The sequence below is a fragment of the Xenopus tropicalis genome, chromosome 3 (genome assembly GCF_000004195.4).
Source record: "Xenopus tropicalis strain Nigerian chromosome 3, UCB_Xtro_10.0, whole genome shotgun sequence".
NCBI classification, from domain to species: domain Eukaryota; kingdom Metazoa; phylum Chordata; class Amphibia; order Anura; family Pipidae; genus Xenopus; species Xenopus tropicalis.
In genome coordinates, this window is record NC_030679.2 from 3,151,459 (window position 1) to 3,176,055 (window position 24,597).

Genomic DNA, 24,597 nt, shown 5'->3' on the forward strand with positions numbered 1-24,597 from the left:
CAATTATGAGATTAACTTCCCTTTGAAAATGTATAAAATCTGGAAACAATAGTAAATTACGTAAATCTCAAAAAAAACCAAAACATAAAGTAAATATAAGTAAATGGGCCCCTACATGTTGCTGCCTACATGGGCCACATATAATTCTATTCACCTGATTCATTTGCTCCTGAATGTCTCCGATCTTCGTTCCATGGACATCGAGTTCCTCTCTGAGCATCGTGAGCTGAGAAGCAAAGTTCGCCAACTCGCTGTCTAGCCGGGATTTTTCCTATGATTATTGAAAAAAAAAAAAAAAAAAACATTCATTTTATACGCTGATTTATGATCAATACTCTATATATAATGTGGGGCAAATGCACAAAAGGCGCTGATTTAATACATTTAAAAAGATTAAGGGGACTGTTCACCTTTAATTTAACTGTTAGTATGTTATAGAATGAACAATTCTAAGCAACTTTTCAATTGGTCTTCATTTTTTATAGTTTTTGAATTATTTTCCTTCTTCTTCTGACTCTTTGCAGCTTTCAAATGGGGGTCACTGACCCCGGCAGCCAAACCTTATTGCTCTGTGAGGCTCCAGTTTTATTGTTCTTGTTGCTTTCAAACCATTCTCTGGTTGCTAAGGTAATCTGGACCCTAGCAACCAGAAAAACGCTGCCACTTTTCCAAGATTTATTATGCGTCTAAAAATCCGAATTCGACAGGTTAAACTTCCCGAGTTCATGTAGAAGCCAATGGCAGAGGTCCCTTCCCTTTCTTTTGTCTCTGGGTGTTACCCAAAAACTCGACTGCGAATTATCTCAGTGACAACTTGATAAATTCGGGATTTTCCCGGTGACAATTCAAAAAAGTTGAGTTTTCTTAGCAAACATTGAACATTTGGTAAAACGAGTTTAGTTGAATTTGAAAATATAAAAAAAATGAGAATTTATAGAATTTTAGTAAATCTGTGTGTTATTTAAATAATGAAACAACTACAAATAATTATAAATGAAGACCAATTGCAAATTGTCTCAGAATTTGACTCTCTACATCGTACTAAAACTCAATGGTGAAGCGCCCCTTATGCTGTTTAGATGATAACAGGTTTTGATAAATATGCAGTTTGAATGGAGGAGTTTATTCCCGCTCATTTCCCACCATAGAGCAATTAGCCAGATGTTTCTTTTTAACGACTTCCACTTCGCTCTGTGAATACTTCATGCGCGTCTGGGTTCCTTGCAGCTGAGCTTGAAGTTGCTTTAAATCGCTCTCCCTTCTCTGTAACTTAATCAGCTCCTGAAGGGATAAAAACAGAAAAATGCTCATTGTGAATCTCGTTACAGATGTAATAGGTATTCGGCCAATTCCTGAGCAGATATCAGTCAAGAAGCCTTTGTTATGGCCCCCTAAACATGGGCCAATCATCTGCTGCCCAGTCAAAGGACACTTGAATAAATCTGCCTCTCTGGGGGTGATTTATCAACTCGACCGTTGATAAATCACCCCCAGAGGGACAGATTTATTCAAATGTGTGTTTAGAGCTTAATACATTTAGGGGCAGATGTGCTTAAACTCTACAAATTCTATATTTTCAACTAAAACTCATTTTCCTGAATGTCCAATATTTACTAAAAGTTGCAAGGAAAAGTCGTAAATAACTCGACTTTTTCCAGTTGCCGCTGCTAAAAACCCTAATTTATCGAGTTGTTGCTGTGATAATTCGGGAAAGGCGACGTTTCGGGTAAAACCCAAAAGTTTCGAGACTAAAGAAGCCATTGGCTTCTACATGAACTCGGCAAGTTTAACCCGGAAAAGTCGCAGCGTTTTTCTCTGCAACTTTTTATAAAAAATAACCAAATCGAGTATAAAATACAAAATTGATGGTTAGTAAAACTCACCCATTGTTCTACTCATTCCTATGGAATTTTTAGAAATGTATTTATCAAATGGTGAACTCTAAAAATCTTGCTTGGATGTTTATGGCAACCATAGTGTGGAAATCCCTCTGGTCCCTGAGAGGATTCTTGTAGCAGGGAATGGTCAGTTTTTTCTTGTGACGCTTAACCCTTTAAGTGCCAGCCGAATTCGTCATTTCGGTTCCCCCCAGTGCCAGACGTTTTTTAAGCATTTTGTACTCATTCACTTTAACAATGTTTTTTGGTAGGAAAACCTCCACGAAACTAGGGAAATTATATATCGTTTTTTTCGTCACTAATTGGGCTTCGACATACATACCAAATTTTATAACTTTTCTGGAGATATGATGTGTATTTTGGGTGAAATATGTAAAAAAAAAATAAAATTATGAAAAATTTCTGTATATTTTGAGGTTTTTTTCCATAGAAAAGTTAATTTTACTCACTTTTTTTTATTGTTTGTAAAAGCCCTGATACTCCCAATTCCAACGATACCAAATATGTGGTGGTACCCCACAGTTCCTGTCCAGAAGTAACCCCCAAACTAAGGCAATACTTAGTACAATATCACACCAGAACAAAGCAGAAAAGCGCTTGTAACAGTTAATGCAGCATAACTTATATGTAAATCTAAAATATCCCCTCATGTTTGGTATCTTTAGAAACTACAGACCTTCAGGTTTCTAGGTGCAATGTAGTTTTCACTCAAAAGCCAAATACCTTTTGTCAGTGCATTGTGAAATTTGGAACTTTTTATGACATTTTTTTTTTTTTCTAAAACGTAAACTTGGACGCATGATCAAATGTGGATTTGACAGAAAAAAAAATCTCATAAAAATTTTCTAACAAAGGCATATTTGAAAGACAAACTTCTCCTGAATAAAATGATGCCCCATATGTATGGGTGCACATAAAGACATGGGCACCAAACACTCCAAAGCAGGGGCAATGCACAAGGGCAATTACAGCTAAAAATGTGGGGGCTGCGCTCTATGTGCACTTCCTGCAGTTTTTCAGTGTTAACCCCCCTACCTGTGAAATAACCCCCACAAACTATATATTTCTGAAAAGTGCACACCTTCAGCTATTCAGAGACACCACTCTTCTCTTTCTACATGGAAAATTGTGGCCGCAGTCCCTTGCAGAAGTCAGCGCTTTGGTCAGAAATCAAGGAAAAACCAGATAAAAAACCTAGATTTCTCCCCAAAATCTCCATGGCAACTACCAAAAACTTACTAACCATCAATCTGCAAGTTCCCCTGAATAAAACGATACCCCATATGTATGGGTGCACATAAAGACGTGGCCACCAAATGCCCCAAAACAGGGGCAATGCATAAGGGCAATTTCAGTTGAAATTTTGGGGGCTGCGCTCTATGTGCACTACCTGCAGTTTTTCAGTGTTAACCCCCCCTACCTGTGAAATAACCCCCGCAAACTATATATTTCTGAAAAGTGCACACCTTCAGCTATTCAGAGACGCCACTCTCCTCTTTCTACATGGAAAATTGTGGCCGCAGTCCCTTGCAGAAGTTAGCGCTTTGGTCAGAAATCAAGGAAAAACCAGATACAAACCTAGATTTCTCCCCAAAATCTCCATGGCAACTACCAAAAACTTACTAACCATCAATCTGCAAGTTCCCCTGAATAAAACGATACCCCATATGTATGGGTGCACATAAAGACGTGGCCACCAAATGCCCCAAAACAGGGGCAATGCATAAGGGGAATTTCAGTTGAAATTTTGGGGGCTGCGCTCTATGTGCACTACCTGCAGTTTTTCAGTGATAACCCCCCCTACCTGTGAGATAACCCCCACAATCTATATATTTACGAAAAGTGCACACCTTCAGCTATTCAGAGACACCACTCTTCTCTTTCTACATGGAAAATTGTGGCCGCAGTCCCTTGCAGAAGTCAGCGCTTTGGTCAGAAATCAAGGAAAAACCAGATACAACACTAGATTTTGGTCAGAAATCAAGGAAAAACCAGATAAAAAACCTAGATTTCTCCCCAAAATCTCCATGGCAACTACCAAAAACTTACTAACCATCAATCTGCAAGTTCCCCTGAATAAAACGATACCCCATATGTATGGGTGCACATAAAGACGTGGCCACCAAATGCCCCAAAACAGGGGCAATGCATAAGGGCAATTTCAGTTGAAATTTTGGGGGCTGCGCTCTATGTGCACTACCTGCAGTTTTTCAGTGTTAACCCCCCCTACCTGTGAGATAACCCCCACAATCTATATATTTACGAAAAGTGCAAACCTTCAGCTATTCAGAGACACCACTCTTCTCTTTCTACATGGAAAATTGTGGCCGCAGTCCCTTGCAGAAGTCAGCGCTTTGGTCAGAAATCAAGGAAAAACTAGATACAAACCTAGATTTCTCCCCAAAATCTCCATGGCAACTACCAAAAACTTACTAACCATCAATCTGCAAGTTCCCCTGAATAAAACGATACCCCATATGTATGGGTGCACATAAAGACGTGGCCACCAAATGCCCCAAAACAGGGGCAATGCATAAGGGCAATTTCAGTTGAAATTTTGGGGGCTGTGCTCTATGTGCACTACCTGCAGTTTTTCAGTGATAACCCCCCCTACCTGTGAGATACCCCCACAATCTATATATTTACGAAAAGTGCACACCTTCAGCTATTCAGAGACACCACTCTTCTCTTTCTACATGGAAAATTGTGGCCGCAGTCCCTTGCAGAAGTCAGCGCTTTGGTCAGAAATCAAGGAAAAACCAGATACAACACTAGATTTTGGTCAGAAATCAAGGAAAAACCAGATAAAAACCTAGATTTCTCCCCAAAATCTCCATGGCAACTACCAAAAACTTACTAAACCTCAATTTGCAAGTTCCCCTGAATAAAACGATACCCCATATGTATGGGTGCACATAAAGACGTGGCCACCAAATGCCCCCAAACAGGGGCAATGCATAAGGGGGGGCTGTGCTCTATCTGCAGTTATTTAGTCTAAACACCCCCATACCTGTGAAATAACCCCCGCAAACTATATATTTCTGAAAAGTGCACACCTTCAGCTATTCAGAGACACCACTCTTCTCTTTCTACATGGAAAATTGTGGCCGCAGTCCCTTGCAGAAGTCAGCGCTTTGGTCAGAAATCAAGGAAAAACCAGATACAACACTAGATTTTGGTCAGAAATCAAGGAAAAACCAGATAAAAAACCTAGATTTCTCCCCAAAATCTCCATGGCAACTACCAAAAACTTACTAACCATCAATCTGCAAGTTCCCCTGAATAAAACGATACCCCATATGTATGGGTGCACATAAAGACGTGGCCACCAAATGCCCCAAAACAGGGGCAATGCATAAGGGCAATTTCAGTTGAAATTTTGGGGGCTGCGCTCTATGTGCACTACCTGCAGTTTTTCAGTGTTAACCCCCCCTACCTGTGAGATAACCCCCACAATCTATATATTTACGAAAAGTGCAAACCTTCAGCTATTCAGAGACACCACTCTTCTCTTTCTACATGGAAAATTGTGGCCGCAGTCCCTTGCAGAAGTCAGCGCTTTGGTCAGAAATCAAGGAAAAACTAGATACAAACCTAGATTTCTCCCCAAAATCTCCATGGCAACTACCAAAAACTTACTAACCATCAATCTGCAAGTTCCCCTGAATAAAACGATACCCCATATGTATGGGTGCACATAAAGACGTGGCCACCAAATGCCCCAAAACAGGGGCAATGCATAAGGGCAATTTCAGTTGAAATTTTGGGGGCTGTGCTCTATGTGCACTACCTGCAGTTTTTCAGTGATAACCCCCCCTACCTGTGAGATACCCCCACAATCTATATATTTACGAAAAGTGCACACCTTCAGCTATTCAGAGACACCACTCTTCTCTTTCTACATGGAAAATTGTGGCCGCAGTCCCTTGCAGAAGTCAGCGCTTTGGTCAGAAATCAAGGAAAAACCAGATACAACACTAGATTTTGGTCAGAAATCAAGGAAAAACCAGATAAAAACCTAGATTTCTCCCCAAAATCTCCATGGCAACTACCAAAAACTTACTAAACCTCAATTTGCAAGTTCCCCTGAATAAAACGATACCCCATATGTATGGGTGCACATAAAGACGTGGCCACCAAATGCCCCCAAACAGGGGCAATGCATAAGGGGGGGCTGTGCTCTATCTGCAGTTATTTAGTCTAAACACCCCCATACCTGTGAAATAACCCCCGCAAACTATATATTTCTGAAAAGTGCACACCTTCAGCTATTCAGAGACGCCACTCTCCTCTTTCTACATGGAAAATTGTGGCCGCAGTCCCTTGCAGAAGTTAGCGCTTTGGTCAGAAATCAAGGAAAAACCAGATACAAACCTAGATTTCTCCCCAAAATATCCATGGCAACTAACAAAAACTTACTAACCATCAATCTGCAAGTTCCCCTGAATAAAACGATACCCCATATGTATGGGTGCACATAAAGACGTGGCCACCAAATGCCCCCAAACAGGGGCAATGCATAAGGGGGGGCTGTGCTCTATCTGCAGTTATTTAGTCTAAACACCCCCATACCTGTGAAATAACCCCCGCAAACTATATATTTCTGAAAAGTGCACACCTTCAGCTATTCAGAGACGCCACTCTCCTCTTTCTACATGGAAAATTGTGGCCGCAGTCCCTTGCAGAAGTTAGCGCTTTGGTCAGAAATCAAGGAAAAACCAGATACAAACCTAGATTTCTCCCCAAAATATCCATGGCAACTAACAAAAACTTACTAACCATCAATCTGCAAGTTCCCCTGAATAAAACGATACCCCATATGTATGGGTGCACATAAAGACGTGGCCACCAAATGCCCCCAAACAGGGGCAATGCATAAGGGCAATTTCAGTTGAAATTTTGGGGGCTGCGCTCTATGTGCACTACCTGCAGTTTTTCAGTGTTAACCCCCCCTACCTGTGAGATAACCCCCACAATCTATATATTTACGAAAAGTGCACACCTTCAGCTATTCAGAGACGCCACTCTTCTCTTTCTACATGGAAAATTGTGGCCGTAGTCCCTTGCAGAAGTCAGTGCTTGGGTCAGAAATCAAGGAAAAACCAGATACAAACCTAGATTTTGGTCAGAAATCAAGGAAAAACCAGATAAAAAACCTAGATTTCTCCCCAAAATCTCCATGGCAACTACCAAAAACTTACTAAACCTCAATTTGCAAGTTCCCCTGAATAAAACGATACCCCATATGTATGGGTGCACATAAAGACGTGGCCACCAAATGCCCCCAAACAGGGGCAATGCATAAGGGCAATTTCAGTTGAAATTTTGGGGGCTGCGCTCTATGTGCACTACCTGCAGTTTTTCACTGTTAACCCCCCCTACCTGTGAGATAACCCCCACAATCTATATATTTACGAAAAGTGCACACCTTCAGCTATTCAGAGACGCCACTCTTCTCTTTCTACATGGAAAATTGTGGCCGCAGTCCCTTGCAGAAGTCAGCGCTTTGGTCAGAAATCAAGGAAAAACCAGATACAAACCTAGATTTTGGTCAGAAATCAAGGAAAAACCAGATAAAAAACCTAGATTTCTCCCCAAAATCTCCATGGCAACTACCAAAAACTTACTAACCATCAATCTGCAAGTTCCCCTGAATAAAACGATACCTATGTCTGGTTGCACATAAGTACATGGCCGCCAAACCTGAAAATGCATAATATTGGGGCTGCACTCTATGCACCCCTTTTTTTTTGCCTGCACCCGAATGAATGGGATACGCTCGGGTGCAGGCACATGTAGCCGATATACGCATGAAAACGCGTGAGAATGCAAAGTCTCGCGTTTTCATGCGTATATCGGCTACACGTGCCTGCACCCGAGCGTATCCCATTCATTCGGGTGCAGGAACAAGTAGCAGGCGTAGGGCTGAATTTTCGGCAAGCGTTTTTCCACTTGCTGAAAAAATCAGCCCTACGCCTCGTGTGGCATCAGCCTAACCCTTGGCAATAGAAACTACCAGAACAATCTTAGCACCTCTGGACCTTTCTAGAACAACTGAAATCAAATGGAATAAAACCACTAAAAGCAATCAAAGAACAATAGTTGCAATGAAATCGGTAAGAGCCCTGGATCCACCAATGTCACTGCAAAAGCAACCTTTTTGGGGGCACTAAACACACAATAAAGAACAATGCAAAGATAAAACACCGTAAAATCCAATAAAACCACCTAAACCAACAGAAGAACAATAATTGCAATGAAATCGGTGGTCAGAGCCCTGGATCCACCAACGTCACTGCAAATTCAGCACCCAATAGCAATACAAAAAGTTACAGTGCAATAGAATAATTCAAAAACAGAAATCAATTATGAAAATGCCAAAAAACACTAAAATGCAACCAAATAAATCAGATAATTATAGAGCAAGATCAGAAATAAAGTTTTAGTAAAAAAAAGACTGCCAAAGAAAGCAAAGACAGAAAGAAAAGAAAAGAAAGAAAGAAAAAAAAAAAAAAAAAAAAAAAAAAAGTGTAAGTGTAAGTGTGTGTGTAAGTGTCTGTGTGTGCTTGGGAAAGTTGTAAATCAGTGTGTATGTGTACAAAAGTGTAATAATGACAAAGATAGAAGAAAAAATGCAAAAAAAAAAAAAAAAAAATTTTTTAGACAGTTGAGATAGAAATAAGCAAAATAAACAGTGGTAGAGAGTTGTAGTTCAGCTTACCCAAGGCAGGCAGACGATCAGGGGCGATCAGGGGCGATCAATCCAGCAGGAAGGCAGCAGGGGAGCTCCATCTCGTCCGAAGTGCGCAGCAGGAGTGAGGGAGCCGACAGTAGGCGGCGCTATTTAAAGGGACAGCAGTGGACACGTCATCAACGCGTGTCCACTGCTGTCATTGGCTGGAGCGACCGATCGGTGCGGCTCGGGGACCCGGATCGGTGAGTATGTGCTGCTTTGCTCGTTGCCTAGGGGGATCTGAGGGGTTTACAAGCGCTGCGCTGCTTTAAAAGCGAGCGCAGCGCTTGTAAACCCGACAGTGCCATTGGACGTAGATTCTACGTCCCATGGCACTTTGGTCCCTTGGTACCTGGGACGTAGAATCTACGTCCCTTGGCACTTAAAGGGTTAATTTTGTTTTTAGCATCTGTTGATATTATTATCCCCACCCCTTATTTTTTAGGGGCATGGCTTTGTAGATCCCATGCGTACTGACATGGTAGGGACGAAGAAGAAAATGAGAATTTCACTTACCTCTTATGGTAAATTCCATTTCTTCTAGTCCCGACATGTCAGTACGGGGTTTCCCATCCCAATTATTTGCTTGGCAAATGTATAACAGTGGTGAGGAGGAAGTCACATGGTCTTATAGGTAAGGGTTCATTTTGATTGGCTTTAGTATATAGGTCCTACCTCCTAGCTGTGGGGGCAATACTGCCCATGCGTACTGACATGTCGGGACTAGAAGAAATGGAATTTACGATAAGAGGTAAGTGAAATTCTCATTTTTTTAAATTTTCAAATTCAACTAAATTTGTTCTCCTGAATGTCTAATATTTACTAAAAAAAAAAGTCTCAAGCAAAAGTTGTAAAAAATCGACTTTTTTCAAATTGTGGCAGCGAAAATCCCGATTTTATTGAACTGTTGCTGCGCCAATTCGAAAAAGTTGAGTTTTCGGCCAAAAATTTTCCACAAATTTTTTAATTTTCTGGTAAAACCCAGTGAAATCTCTAAAGTTCAGAGACAAAAAAAAGAAATTCAAGGAAAGGAACTTCTGCCATTGGCTTATACATGAACTCAGTTTAACAACGCAAATTGTCGAATTCGGATTTTTAGAGGTTTAGAAACATAGTAAATCTCGGAAAAGTTGTAGGGTATTTTCTCTGCGAGATTTAAAATAAAAAAAAAATCGATGGTTAGTAAATGAGCCCCTAGGGACGGTAGAATAACCAATATGGCTGCTGTACGTACTTTCAATTCGGCCATTAGCGCATCCCTTTTCTCTTTCAGTTCGTTGATCTCCTTCTCATCCCAGCGTTTAGCTTTATATCTCAGATCACTCGATCCGCCGGATATGACGCCAGATTTCAAAAAAAGCGTCCCGTCTAGAGCGACCGCCTGAATCGGAATATTTGACATTTCCATTATCAGTTGGGTAACGTGGGGGAAACATACAGGGGAATATATAGGGGGAAGCAGAATGCCTCTCTATTGTACTGAATACCCCTAAGAGGTTACATCGTAACATCAATACATCGTTGCAGAATGTAGAATTCTTAATGTATTTAGAGATATTAACTGCTTAAGAACCTAGATACTGCTATGCTCCCAGGGCTGGGACCCCTAACCACTGAGCCAGGAGAGCAGCTGGCAACAGCTCATTGATCATTTATTCTCCCATGCACCTGTATACTGGGTATTGTCACCCCAGCAGCCTTAGTGGTTAGGTGGGTTCAGCCAATCAGGGCTGACTCTGCCCTATATAAGCCCAGCCCTCCTCACATTTCGGGCCTGAGTACTGGCTGCACATTGAGCACTGCGGCTTGCCCCTAGCTCTTGTTCCCTGCTCTGGCTCCTTTTCCGTGTCTGTATCAGGACCGTTCCTAGCCATGTCCTGTTCTAGTTTCACCCCTGTTCTGCTCTTGTTCCTGCCTTTGCTCGAGTCCTGTCCTGGTCCTTGCCTGCTCCATCCTGTCCCTAGTCTTTACCCGCTCCATCCTGTCCTGGTTCTAGTCTTCGCCTGCTCCGTCCTGTTCTGGCCTAGTCTTCGCTCGCTCCATCCTGTCCTGGTCCTAGTCTTCGCCCACTCCATTCTGTTCTGGTCCTAGTCTTCGGCTGCTCTGTCCTGTCCTGGTTCTAGTCTTCGCCTGCTTCGTCCTGTCCTGGCCTAGTCTTCGCTCGCTCCATCCTGTCCTGTCCTGGTCCTAGTCTTCGCCCGCTCCATTCTGTTCTGGTCCTAGTCTTCGGCTGCTCTGTCTTGTCCTGGTTCAAGTCTTCGCCTGCTCCGTCCTGTCCTGGTTCTAGCCTTCTCCCGCTCCATCCTGTCCTGTTCTTGTCCTAGTCTTCGCCCACTCTGTCCTGGTCCTATTCTTCGCTCACTCCATCCTGTCCTGTCCTGGTCCTAGTCTTTGCCCGCTCCATCCTGTTCTGGTCCTAGTCTTCACCTGCTCCGTCCTGTCCTGGTTCTAGTCTTCATCCGCTCCATCCTGTCCTTTTCTGGTCCTAGTTTTCGCCCGCTCGGTCCTGGTCCTAGTCTTCGCTCGCTCACTCCTGTCTTGTCTCTAGTCTTTGCTGCTCTGTCCTGTCCTGGTCTTCGTCTGCTCCATCCTGTCCTGTCTCTAGTCTTTGCCCGCTCTGTCCTGTCCTGGTCTTCGTCTGCTCCATCCTGTCCTGTCTCTAGTCTTTGCCCGCTCGGCCCTGTCCTGGTCTTCGCCTGCTCCGTCCTGTCCTGTCTCTAGTCTTTGCCCGCTCTGTCCTGTCCTGGTCTTCGTCTGCTCCATCCTGTCCTGTCTCTAGTCTTTGCCCGCTCGGCCCTGTCCTGGTCTTCGCCTGCTCCGTCCTGTCCTGTCTCTAGTCTTTGCCCGCTCTGTCCTGTCCTGGTCTTCGTCTGCTCCGTCCTGTCCTGTCTCTAGTCTTTGCCCGCTCTGTCCTGTCCTGTCCTGGTCGTCTGCTCCATCCTGTCCTGGTCTTCGTCTGCTCCGTCCTGTCCTGTCTCTAGTCTTTGCCTGCTCTGTCCTGTCCTGGTCTTCGTCTGCTCCATCCTGTCCTTGTCCTAGTCTTCAACCACTTCGTCCTCCAGAGTTTCTCCAATCTGCGTCCTCTCCGCCCTGCACTCCTACCTGCCCCTGGATCTGCGCCCTTAAAATCAATTAGGATGTGCTACACAGTGGAAGTCAGCTTCTTGTAACCCCAGGTGCATGCTGTACCCTCTGCCTGGGTGGGTAAATGCAAAAATGATAAAAACAGCAGCCAAAGGCAACATTTTGGGCTTCAATCCAGCCCAGTATCAAGCCTATTAGTACAAATACAATCCTGTGTTAAATACCCACAGGATGGCCCCTCCTCTTCCTGTGGTTATTTAACAGTGGATAGTATTTTTACTAATGGTATACTAATGGTTTACTAACCTTTAATCGTTCAGGTCCATCAAACGCAATCCGTTTTGCTTCCTTCACCGTATCACAAACCAGTCCGTTGCCGCACACAAACTGGATCACTTTCTTCAGAGGGGCGCTTACAGTTTGTATGACATCAACCATCATCTTGGCGCCTTTTATTTCTCTCAGCTTTTCATTGATTTGTTTTATCTAAAAATTGAGCAAAATCTGATTTACTTATCTACAGATATTAAACATCTCCAGGATTTTTTTTATTTTGCCATCACAGGGGGGTGGGGCATACACGGGCAGATAAGCAGCATAAATCTGCCCCTGTAAGGCCACCTTTAGCTGTCAGATCAATAAACTTTTAGGAGCTTACTTATCAATTTTCAAATTTGTGAATTTGAGTTTGATTTTCCAAATCGATTAATTTGCACAAAAACCAGACATTTGAGTTGTCGAACCATAACTCGAATTGGGAGTTTTTTAAGAGCAAAAAAGCTCGAATCGAGAAAAAAATTAAACTCGACCGTTGATAAATCACCCCCGTTAAAGTTCCAGGGGAAGAAAAAGCAAATACAAAAAGTAATAAAAATAACTTACATCCAAATAATCCAAGGCGAGGAAAGTCTCGGGCTCCGCCCTTTCCTCTTTAAGAAATTTGACGCAGTCTCTAGCAACCTGCACTGTAGATACGATGATGGCGTTCATGTATTTGCCGAACACCTTGGTAACTGCCAGCTGGTACTTTTTATGAATTGGGTGGCAGAGCTCAAATAATCTGCCAAACTTTAAATAAATACAAAAATAAGGAAAGTCAAAACAAAGGGGCAGATTTACTAAAACGTCATAATTTTTTTTCATGGAAAATTAAAAATCAGTGGTTAGTAAATGAGCCCCAAAGTGTATCAGATGAAATAAATAGCTTCACAAGACAAGCCAAAATGTATGGCCGCCTTTAGTCACCTGATCAGCAGGGCCACGAGCACAATGTTACGTACCACAGCGTCAGGATACATTCGTTTCATGCTTTCCAGGACCTCTGCTTTCCTCTTCTGCCTACTTCCTTCGTGGAAATCAATACGGGCATTTTGCAGCTCTCCAACAATACTGTTCAGCTGCTCGTTGATCTCTACCATTCGCTGCTTGCTAGCTTTAATTTCCCCAGCCAGTTGCTCCTCCTGAGGTCTTTGCTCTTCAATAGATTTACTTTAACAAGAGAGTTGTCGGTGTCATCACAAGGGTTCAAAAAAGCGCAAAGTCCATCAAGTTCAGCCCTTCCAAGTGAACCCAGCACCCACATAAACCCATACTAACCTATCTATACACTCGCATACAGACCCATACTAACCTATATATCCACTCACATACAGACCCATACTGACCTATCTATCCACTCACATACAGACCCATACTGACCTATCCACTCACATACAGACCCACACTGACCTATCTATCCACTCACATACAGACCCACACTGACCTATCTATCCACTCACATACAGACCCATACTGACCTATCCACTCACATACAGACCCATACTGACCTATCTATCCACTCACATACAGACCCATACTGACCTATCCACTCACATACAGACCCATACTGACCTATCTATCCACTCACATACAGACCCACACTGACCTATCTATCCACTCACATACAGACCCACACCGACCTATCTATCCACTCACATACAGACCCATACTGACCTATCCACTCACATACAGACCCACACTGACCTATCCACTCACATACAGACCCACACTGACCTATCCACTCACATACAGACCCATACTGACCTATCTATCCACTCACATACAGACCCACACTGACCTATCTATACACCCACATACAGACACACACTGACCTATCTATACACCCACATACAGACCCACACTGACCTATCTATCCACTCACATACAGACCCACACTGACCTATCTATCCACTCACATACAGACCCATACTGACCTATCCACTCACATACAGACCCACACTGACCTATCTATCCACTCACATACAGACCCACAGTGACCTATCCACTCACATACAGACCCACACTGACCTATCTATCCACTCACATACAGACCCACAGTGACCTATCTATACACCCACATACAGACACACACTGACCTATCTATACACCCACATACAGACCCACACTGACCTATCTATCCACTCACATACAGACCCACACTGACCTATCTATACACCCACATACAGACCCACACTGACCTATCTATCCACTCACATACAGACCCACACTGACCTATCTATACACCCACATACAGACCCATACTGAACTGATCTAAAATAAGATAATGCCAAGGCCTAAAAGAATCCAATGTTAAGATACAATACATACAGGCAAGTGTTTATGTATTCCTCTAGTTTCTCTATCCGTTTGTTGTGTTCTTCTATCTGTTCCTCCACGTGTTTCTTGTTTACCTGTTCAAAGTAACAGAAGAATATTAGCATATGCTAATTCAGATTTGGTGCGGTATTTGGGCGAATCAATCGGGATGGATTCGGGGGTTTGGTTCATCCATAGTATATTATATAAATCACGGATGCACCAAATCTAATGTTCAGTTCAGGATTAGGCCAAATATTTAGGGCTGGCACTCTGGTGATCCATAAAAAGTCAAAAAGCAGCTTGTAGTAAATAAAAAGCTTTAGAGTTTATTTAATCCATACATAAAGCAAGAAAAGCCTAAATCTTTAGGGGCCCCTTTTTTTTTTTTTTTTTTGGCAGTACACGATTGTTTCATATACTTTTTTTTTGTGTGTTAATTCCCCCATTGTATTCTATTTCACACACTTTCAGAGGGAAGTTCATCCCATCATTGTTTTCCATTTCATACACTTTCAAGGGAAATTTAAACGCATTATTGTTTTCCAAGAATGAGCGCCAATGCTCCTAAAATGGCCGCTGGAGCACTTCCTGTTTGGGAAAGATAAAGTGGATTCTTGGAAATTTCCAGATTTTTTTTTGGGGGGAAACGGTAATATATTATTGAAAATTCAGTAAAACTTGCACCAAAATGCTCAAATTTTTCGAGAAAACAAGGCCAAAAATTCAAAACTCGTGACTATTAATAAATATATCATTAATTGAATTTTTTAAATTAAAAATACTCTCGGGAGTTTTGTGCTAAAAGCTAACAGTTATACTGAATTTATATTTTACCTTGACATCTTATGACAATAAGGGGCAGATTTATTATCAAAATGTGAGTTTAGAGCTTAATACATAGAAACTCACCCATGTTCTATAAATTCCTATGGGATATTTGAAAGCATATTTATCAATGGGGAAAAGATAGAACTCACCATTTGGTAAATACGCAACTAAAATCCCCATAGGAATGAATAGAACGTGGGAGAGTTTGTATGTACAGGTATGTGACCCCTTATCCGGAAACCCGTAATCCAGAAAGCTCTGAATTACGGAAAGCCCGTCTCCCAAAGACTCCATTTTAATCAAATAATTCAGAATTTTAAAACTGATTTCCTTTTTCTCCGAAGTAATAAAACAGTCCCTTGTAATTTATCCCAGCTAAGATATAATTACCCCTTATTGGATGCAAAACAGTCCTATTGGGGTTAATTAATGTTTTATTGATTTTTTAGTAGACTTAAGGTATGGAGATCCAAATTACGGAAAGACCCTTTATCCGGAATACTCTTGGTCCCAAGCATTCTGGATAACGGGTCCTATACCTGTATTAAGCTCTAAACTGACATTTTGGTAAATCTGCGTAGCAGCCTGTGATTCAATTCTTTTACCTGCACTTCTTTTTGTCTCGTCAGAACAAATTCCAGCTTCTCCTGGGCAGATTTCTGCTCCCACTGGAGTCTATCTAGCTGCTGCCTCAACACTGCACTCTCTTTATTGGCTTCTTCCTTTAATTCCCTGTACTGTTCCCGCTGAAGGGATTCATACAAAAGGAGGTCAATAAATAGAATATACATAGGTAAGAGCATCTTCAAGATACACTTCCCTACCCCAATTCTGTATCACTTAAATTACCTGACTTTCTTCTAGCTCAATATCTCCTAGTCTTCTCTGACGATCCTCTTCGACTTTCCTCTCAAACAGTCTCCAGGCTGTCTCGATATCCTCTATCTCTGTCTCCAGCTCACTCTTGTCTTGTTCCAATTTGTGGCACTGCTTCTCATTGTTTGCTACATTTTTTTTAGCCGTTTCGACTTTCTTTAAATGATGAGCGGTGTTTTCTTTGGCTTTGATAAACTGGGGTCGTAAATGACTTAGAGACACTTCTTGAACTCTTAAAAACAAGTAAATGAAAGAACACTTCATTAATAAAGTAGAAATGATTTTCTAATTTTTTGAATGACGGGGCTACAGGGTAAAATCCCTTACTGAAGAAATAATTTGTGATGCACCGAATCCAGGATCCGGCAGTGTTAGGTCGGGTTGGGCCGGCACATATATCACTAATAAGAATGTTAAGGTTGACTCTCAGGCACTAGTAGGAGGGGCAGGGTCAGACTGGGGGGGTGCAGGGCCCACCGGGGCTGCCGCTCCAGGGGCCCCAAACCCCCCGAGGTGCCTCCTCCGGCCATGTCCTCCGCTGCGTACCCCTAAACCCCCCCCCCGCAGGGGCCCCTGTCCGGCGTCCTCCCCTGAACACTTATGTGAAACGCTTCAGGGGAGGACATCGGAGGCAAGAGGAAGAAGCAATAGGGTCGGGTCTGGGCCACTGGGGCCCACCAGGTATTTTACCAGTGTCCCGGCGGCCCAGTCCGACCCTGAGGAGGGGACTCTTGGACATCAAGAGGAGGGGCTACAGGGAAACTAATTGAACTCCTTTGGCCTATACCGCCATGACGTCATACTTTTATGGGGTTGTCCACCTTCAAATGAGCTTTTAGTATGATGTAAACAAAGATATTCTGAAACAATTTGCAATTGGTTGTCCTTTTTTATTTTTTAAGGTTTTTCAGTTATTTAGCTTTTTGCTCAGCAGCTATCGGGTTGCTAGGGTCCTACTTACCTTTGCAACCAGCGAGTGGTTTGAATGACATACTGGAAAATGAAAAGGAGAGGGGCTGAATAGAAAGATAAGTAAAAAAAAAAAGTAAGAAGCTTACAGAGCAATAGTTTTTGGCTGTCGGGGTCACTGACATTTGAAAACTGGAAAGATATAGAAGTGGAAGGCAAATAATTCAAACACTATATAAAATGACAACCAATTGCAAAGTTGCTAGGAACAGGATAATCTATAACATACAAAATGTTACGGTGAAGGTGAACCACCCCTCTAACCAGAAGGGAAGCACAATGTGAAAGATTTCTCCCCCCAGAGATATCCAAAAACATGGCATACACACACTATCACCTGCAAGGGCAATTAGCCACATTATTGTATGAAACCAAGAAATTATTTGGCAGGGATTCACTCCCCCCAAGCACAAAACATGGATCTTTACTTGGCTCAACAATAGCCCTTGCAGATGTTTACTGTTCATTGCTTTGGCAAAGCTCTACTGTTGACCGGCCAGCTCTTACAAACAGCAGAAAAGTATCCAAACGATATCGAACCCACGTACAATAACCGCAATCGCGTTTACTATGTACATCTGTCCGATCCATTCAAACCCACACGTTTATATCATTACTTAAAGAGAATCTTACTTAATCTCTTTTTCAATTTGCTGCAGATCTCTCGTACATCGACCGAGCTCTGCTTTTTCAGACTTGAGAGCCGATTCGGCACGGACAAGCTGCTCTTTCTGCCTGTTGGCATCCGATTGTTTCTCTTCTAAACTCCTCACTACCGACTCCAGTTTCCTCTCGTTGTGGAAAAGCTGATATAGTTGTAGCTCGACCTTGGTTTCTTTCAGATTCTGTTGCAGTGCTTTGTAGCGATCAGCCTGCGAACATAGGGAATATTTTCTATTGTACAATGCAGATTTCAGCTTGTAGCCTTCATAAAGGTGCAGAAGAGCTAATGCCAGTTGTTGGTTTGTGAAAGAGCATTTGCAAATGGTTCTCGATTTCAGCAAAATGTGCAACCCCACTTTTGTGTAGACGTCAGAAATAGATATTTGCGGGATATGCTATGGAACTGGGGGGCAGATTTAATTTATCTATGGAGAAAGCCATCAAATGTTGGGCAGTATGGCACCTTCAACTCATATCTATAAATAAGAATGACTGTTCTGTGTCTTCTAAAGGTTACTTCACGACTCCCAGAGCTACAAACCCCACCATCCCATTCATCGTTTGACTTCTTAAATTTGTTGCTCCCACCCTTTCCAGCTAGTTTGATCCCAATGGGCCAATAAAAGGGCAGCTATTTGGGGGTTTTAACCTTGAAAGGAAGAAAGTTGCAGGTAAAACTTAGTCCCTTTGTTAAATGTATATAGAATCCTATAGAATCAGATAAGTGAGTGTAGGACTGGTCAGACCGAGGGTGAGTGAGTGTAGGACTGGCCAGACCAGGGGTGAGTGTAGGACTGGCCAGACTGGGAGTGAGTGTAAGACTGGCCAGACAAGGGGTGAGTGAGTGTAGGACTGGCCAGACCGGGGGTGAGTGAGTGTAGGACTGGCCAGACTGGGGGTGAGTGAGTGTAGGACTGGCCAGAACGGGGATGAGTGTAGGACTGGCCAGACTGGCGGTGAGTGAGTGTAGGACTGGCCAGACTGGGGATGAGTGTAGGACTGGTCAGACCGGGGGTGAGTGAGTGTAGGACTGGCCAGACCGGGGGTGAGTGAGTGTAGGACTGGCCAGACTGGGGATGAGTGTAAGACTGGCCAGACAAGGGGTGAGTGAGTGTAGGACTGGCCAGACCGGGGGTGAGTGAGTGTAGGACTGGCCAGACTGGGGATGAGTGTAAGACTGGCCAGACAAGGGGTGAGTGAGTGTAGGACTGGCCAGACCGGGGGTGAGTGTAGGACTGGCCAGACTGGGGATGAGTGTAGGACTGGTCAGACTGGGGGTGAGTGAGTGTAGGACTGGCCAGACTGGGGGTGAGTGTAGGACTGGCCAGACCGGGGGTGAGTGAGTGTAGGACTGGCCAGACTGGGGGTGCGTGTAGGACTGGTCAGACTGGGGGTGAGTGAATGTAGGACTGGCCAGACTAGGGATGAGTGAGTGTAGGACTGGTCAGACCAGGAGTGAGTGTAGGACTGGCCACATAGGTGGTGAGTGTAGGACTCGCCAGACTCGAGGTGAGTGAATGTAGGACAGGCCAGACTAAGGGTGAGTGAGTGTAGGACTGGCCAGACTAGGGGTGAGTGAGTGTAGGACTGGCCACACCGGGGGTGAGTGTAGGACTGGCCAGACTGGGGGTGAGTGAGTGTAGGACTGGCCAGACTGGGGGTGAGTGAGTGTAGGACTGGCCAGAACGGGGATGAGTGTAGGACTGGCCAGACTGGCGGTGAGTGAGGGTAGGACTGGCCAGACCGGGGGTGAGTGTAGGACTGGCCACACCGGGGGTGAGTGTTGGACTGGCCAGACTGGCGGTGAGTGAGGGTAGGATTGGCCAGACCGGGGGTGAGTGAGTGTAGGACTGGCCAGACCGGGGGTGAGTGAGTGTAGGACTGGCCAGACCAGGGGTGAGTGAGTGCAGGACTGGCCAGACTGGGGGTGAGCCAATGTAGGACTGGCCAGACCAGGGGTGAGTGAGTGCAGGACTGGCCAGACTGGGGGTGAGCGAATGTAGGACTGGCCAGACCGGGGGTGAGTGTGACATAGTTGGCCAGCTTGAAGTATATTGCAATATATGGGCAAACTATCCCTGTTTTGTGTTAAAGGGGTGTTCACCTTTGAGTAAACTTTAAGTAATTTAGTAATATTCTGAGACAATTTGCAATTGGTCTTCATGTTTTATTATTTGCAGTTTTTGAATTATTTCAATAATCCTTGATCTGTGTTTACTGGCAACCCTGTATAATTGAAAATATTGCAGACAAAAGTGATCACAGAATAAGCTCACCAGGGGGGCACAGGGCATGTATGGGGTTAAGCTCCACCCTATCCGTTCCCTGTGTCCCCCTAAGACGACAGAGAAAAAATGTTGCAATTCTGCAACCCTTTACAAACTGTAGATCCTTAAAGGAACAGTAACACCCCAAAATAAAAGTGTATCAATGTAATGAATATCTACTGTTGCCCTGTACTGGTAAAAGTTGTGTGTTTGCCCTAAAAACGCTACTAGTTCAAAATGAATGTTGTATTCTAGATTTTATCTGATATGTAACCTTTTGTCCCAGCACAAATGGCTGCCGCCGGGGCTACACAGCGGGGTATTTATATAAACTATAGTAGGGTTTCTGTAGCAAACACCCCAGCTGTACCGGAGCAGGAATGGCTGCCGCCGGGGATACACAGCGGGGTATTTATATAAACTATAGTAGGGTTTCTGTAGCAAACACCCCAGCTGTACCAGTGCAGGAATGGCTGCCCCCGGGGCTACACAGCGGGGTATTTATATAAACTATAGTAGGGTTTCTGTAGCAAACACCCCAGCTGTACCGGTGCAGGAACGGCTGCCCCCGGGGCTACACAGCGGGGTATTTATATAAACTATAGTAGGGTTTCTGTAGCAAACACCCCAGCTGTACCGGCGCAGGAATGGCTGCCCCCGGGGCTACACAGCAGGGTATTTATATAAACTATAGTAGGGTTTCTGTAGCAAACACCCCAGCTGTACCAGTGCAGGAATGGCTGCCCCCGGGGCTACACAGCAGGGTATTTATATAAACTATAGTAGGGTTTCTGTAGCAAACACCCCAGCTGTACCAGTGCAGGAACGGCTGCCCCCGGGGCTACACAGCGGGGTATTTATATAAACTATAGTAGGGTTTCTGTAGCAAACACCCCAGCTGTACCAGTGCAGGAATGGCTGCCCCCGGGGCTACACAGCGGGGTATTTATATAAACTATAGTAGGGTTTCTGTAGCAAACACCCCAGCTGTACCAGTGCAGGAATGGCTGCCCCCGGGGCTACACAGCGGGGTATTTATATAAACTATAGTAGGGTTTCTGTAGCAAACACCCCAGCTGTACCAGTGCAGGAATGGCTGCCCCCGGGGCTACACAGTGGGGTATTTATATAAACTATAGTAGGGTTTCTGTAGCAAACACCCCAGCTGTACCAGTGCAGGAATGGCTGCCCCCGGGGCTACACAGCGGGGTATTTATATAAACTATAGTAGGGTTTCTGTAGCAAACACCCCAGCTGTACCAGTGCAGGAATGGCTGCCCCCGGGGCTACACAGCGGGGTATTTATATAAACTATAGTAGGGTTTCTGTAGCAAACACCCCAGCTGTACCAGTGCAGGAATGGCTGCCCCCGGGGCTACACAGCGGGGTATTTATATAAACTATAGTAGGGTTTCTGTAGCAAACACCCCAGCTGTACCAGTGCAGGAATGGCTGCCCCCGGGGCTACACAGCGGGGTATTTATATAAACTATAGTAGGGTTTCTGTAGCAAACACCCCAGCTGTACCAGTGCAGGAATGGCTGCCCCCGGGGCTATACAGCAGGGCGTTTATATAAAATATAGTAGGGTTTCTGTCGCAAGCACCCCAGTTGTACCAGGGCAGGGCAACATTATTTTGTAATTACTTTAAAACATTTTTATTTTTTGGTTTTACTGTTCCTTCAAATCTCCAGGTGTTTAAAAATCTGTTCTACAGGGGTATATCAGTAGTACTGATAAACAAACGGACCTCAGCCTTCTCTAACGTGGCATGCTTCCGCTGAACGGCTGCATTTTTCTTTTTATTATAGCAAAACTGTGCATCCTCTTCTGCCTGCAGCATCAGCTTCTTCTTTTTCTCATATTCATCTGCTAGCTCCCAGGAGTTGCTTATTTGTTCAAACAGATGAGTCCTCTCTCTGGGTTTCTTCATAGCAAGAGATTCCACTTCTCCCTGGCATCAAAGCATAAATAAAAGCCAAACGCTGAAGTAAACTTAGTTGACTTTTTATTTGGAAATAAAGGATTTCAACATGAGCAATCAGAAACCTTAGGTCAGTGCGGTGTGTATGCTGCAGACTGAGATCTCAGTTTAAAAATCTGCAGATGCAAATCATATAAGAATGCCATATACAAACAGCATGCAAGCAGATTGCATGATACATTAATGCCATATGGGGTAGTTTAGAAGATTTAAGGTCTGGGGACCCATTGCTGACCTGTCTGTCTTGATAATTCTTTCCAACAGTGTTTATTTTATCAGCTAAACTAAACCAACCTAACTGGTCAGATAAACTTAATATATGAACTGATATACAACTGCCTTTAGGTTTATGGCCCACGCAGTGAGTTAAGATATTGATCGGGCAGGTTTAAAAATCAGTCAGATCGGGGACCACATCGGCTCGTTGATGCGGTCCCCGAACCGGCGGGCGCCTATACCCGTCCTTCTAATTCGATGGTTTGGCCACCCGTAGGTGGGGGTATCAGGAGAAGATCTTAGCGTGTATGGCCACCTTTAGTTGCCCATGATAGATCTATGCTATTGCGGGCAAGTAACCACTCCGAAAAGGCTTTCCACTGGCAACAATAGAAGTCGTCGGTGGATAGTCCTTTGCATTGCTTCGGTAATCCGAAGCCCTAGGGCCAAACAATTGAATTACAATGGTGGCAATAGGCACCGTCAGATTGGGGACCACATCAACTCCCGATCCGACTGAAAATCAAACCTGCCCTATCGAGATCTGGACAATTTTAGGCCAGATCTCGGTCGGGGGTGCTCATACACGTGCAGATAAGTTGCCCAATCGGTCTAAAAGACTTAAATCGGCAGCTAAAATCTGCCAATGTATGGCCACCTTAATACAATTCCTATGGGGAATTTGGTCCCTTCAGTGTTTGGATGTGTGTACTGATTGCATCTTCAAATTTACCTTGGGAAGAATTCTGCTCCATTCGGGTTAACCCTTTACAGGACTCACCTGAAATACTAGGCAGTTCCTGGCTTTAACAATGATGCCAATTCTCTCCAACTCCATTACATACGTGGAACGCCCTACTGGCTTGCCATCAATCCGATACTCTGAAGAGTCGCCTAATGCAGAAAATAAACAACCAGCTAACATAAAGCCTCATCAAAACTATACCGGGTAGCCATATCGCTAAAGTAACGGAACCTATCAATATCCGACATCTGAAAGCAGCTGAACTGTAGCTCTTTTACTCACTTCCCTGTCTAGTGTACAGCTCCACCCCCTTTTGCTTTCTGAGCACGCCCGCCTCTCTTTAATTATGAAGCCCTTAAAGAGGTGCCTACTGGGCATCTTAATTGCCTTTGCTCCAATCAAAATCAATCAGGCATGCATAGTAGGCACCTCTTTGAGGTCATGAGTGAAGTGTGGGCCGGCCCAATACCGGTGGGTCGGGTAGGTTCGGGCTGACCTTTGCACAAAATTTTCAGGTTGCCGGCAGGTTCGAGTCAAGCTCTTCTGCTTGATCTCCCCACACTGCTGGCTTCCTTGTTCTGGCTCTCTTATTTATAGGTGTGTGCCCGCCCCTTTTCTGACGTCATAGGTGGGCAGATAGGGTGCAGGTCTATAAATAGAAGAGACAACCCGTGCCGGGTATGGGTTCATGTTGGGAGCGAGCGGGTTAGGGTCGGGTGTGGGTCGAGTAAAACTCGATCTGCACATCATAAGAGGTCATCATAGTTGGAGAGAGAAGAAGGGCTCAGAAATCAAAAGGGGGTGGAGCTTCAAGTTAGACAGGAAGTCAGTAAAAGAGCTGTAGTTGAACTGGCTGTAATAGAAAATCAAAATAAATCTGCGCTCAGGGAGAAAGATATGTTATTCTGTGGGCTGTACAGTCATTTTAGGGATTTTTTAAAAAAAAAAAGGCTTACTTATTCTCTAATAGGCTTCCATTGCCAAAATCTCTGTCCCCTCTGAACTTTGTGGTGTGCACTGGTGTCATAACATTGTTCCTGATCCCAAAGGGTCAGACCTTGCTTTGATAAACTGAATTTAGACTATTTATTCTACTTCCTAGCAGATCCATCATGTCATCTATAGATCCCATTAGAGCCACATCCTGTATTAGAAATGGAGCACAAGGAATCATGGGAGAGCCATAATACATGTAACTGCTTCGTACCTACGATAATCCTAGAAAACTGCCTCTCCTCTCCATTTTCCTCACTGTACACCAAGACTACCCTTGCCGTCGTGGACATGGGCTTGCCAACGTTGGCCCCGTGAATAAGCTGCCGGATGTTTCTCACTCGCAGGTTAGCGGGCTTTTCTCCCATTACGAAGCTGAAGGCGTCCATTAGATTGGATTTACCTTGAAATACAAGGGTGTTTTTTAAACACTGCACAGATAGCTAGACATATAGATGATTGATAGATATAAATAGATAGATATAGATGATTGATAGATATGTAATAGATCAGATAGATACATTAGATAACGATAGACAGATAGATAAATGATGAAATATAGATAGATGTTTTTATAAGTGATAGGTTCTCTTTAAAATTGAAGAAAAATGTTGCGACTCATATTTTGAAGCTGGACAAATATTTATTGGACGCAAAAACAAGCACACAGGGTTAAAAACAGGACACGGGGTACTCCAGAAGAA

General features: G+C 43.9%; 1 protein-coding gene across 3 annotated transcripts in view; it reads right to left on the minus strand.

Moving 5' to 3' along the window:
* smc1b (structural maintenance of chromosomes 1B) overlaps positions 1-24,597 on the minus strand; it is a 45,799-nt gene that overhangs the window by 17,084 nt on the left and 4,118 nt on the right. For all 3 annotated transcript variants that reach the window (NM_001278349.2, XM_031897637.1, XM_031897638.1), the window contains 13 exon segments: positions 155-271; positions 1,144-1,281; positions 9,866-10,012; positions 12,022-12,201; positions 12,598-12,783; positions 12,996-13,203; positions 14,362-14,444; positions 15,786-15,926; positions 16,030-16,288; positions 17,659-17,897; positions 21,706-21,909; positions 22,937-23,049; positions 24,108-24,296. In NM_001278349.2, the coding sequence (NP_001265278.2) occupies positions 155-271; positions 1,144-1,281; positions 9,866-10,012; positions 12,022-12,201; positions 12,598-12,783; positions 12,996-13,203; positions 14,362-14,444; positions 15,786-15,926; positions 16,030-16,288; positions 17,659-17,897; positions 21,706-21,909; positions 22,937-23,049; positions 24,108-24,296 (2,204 nt within the window).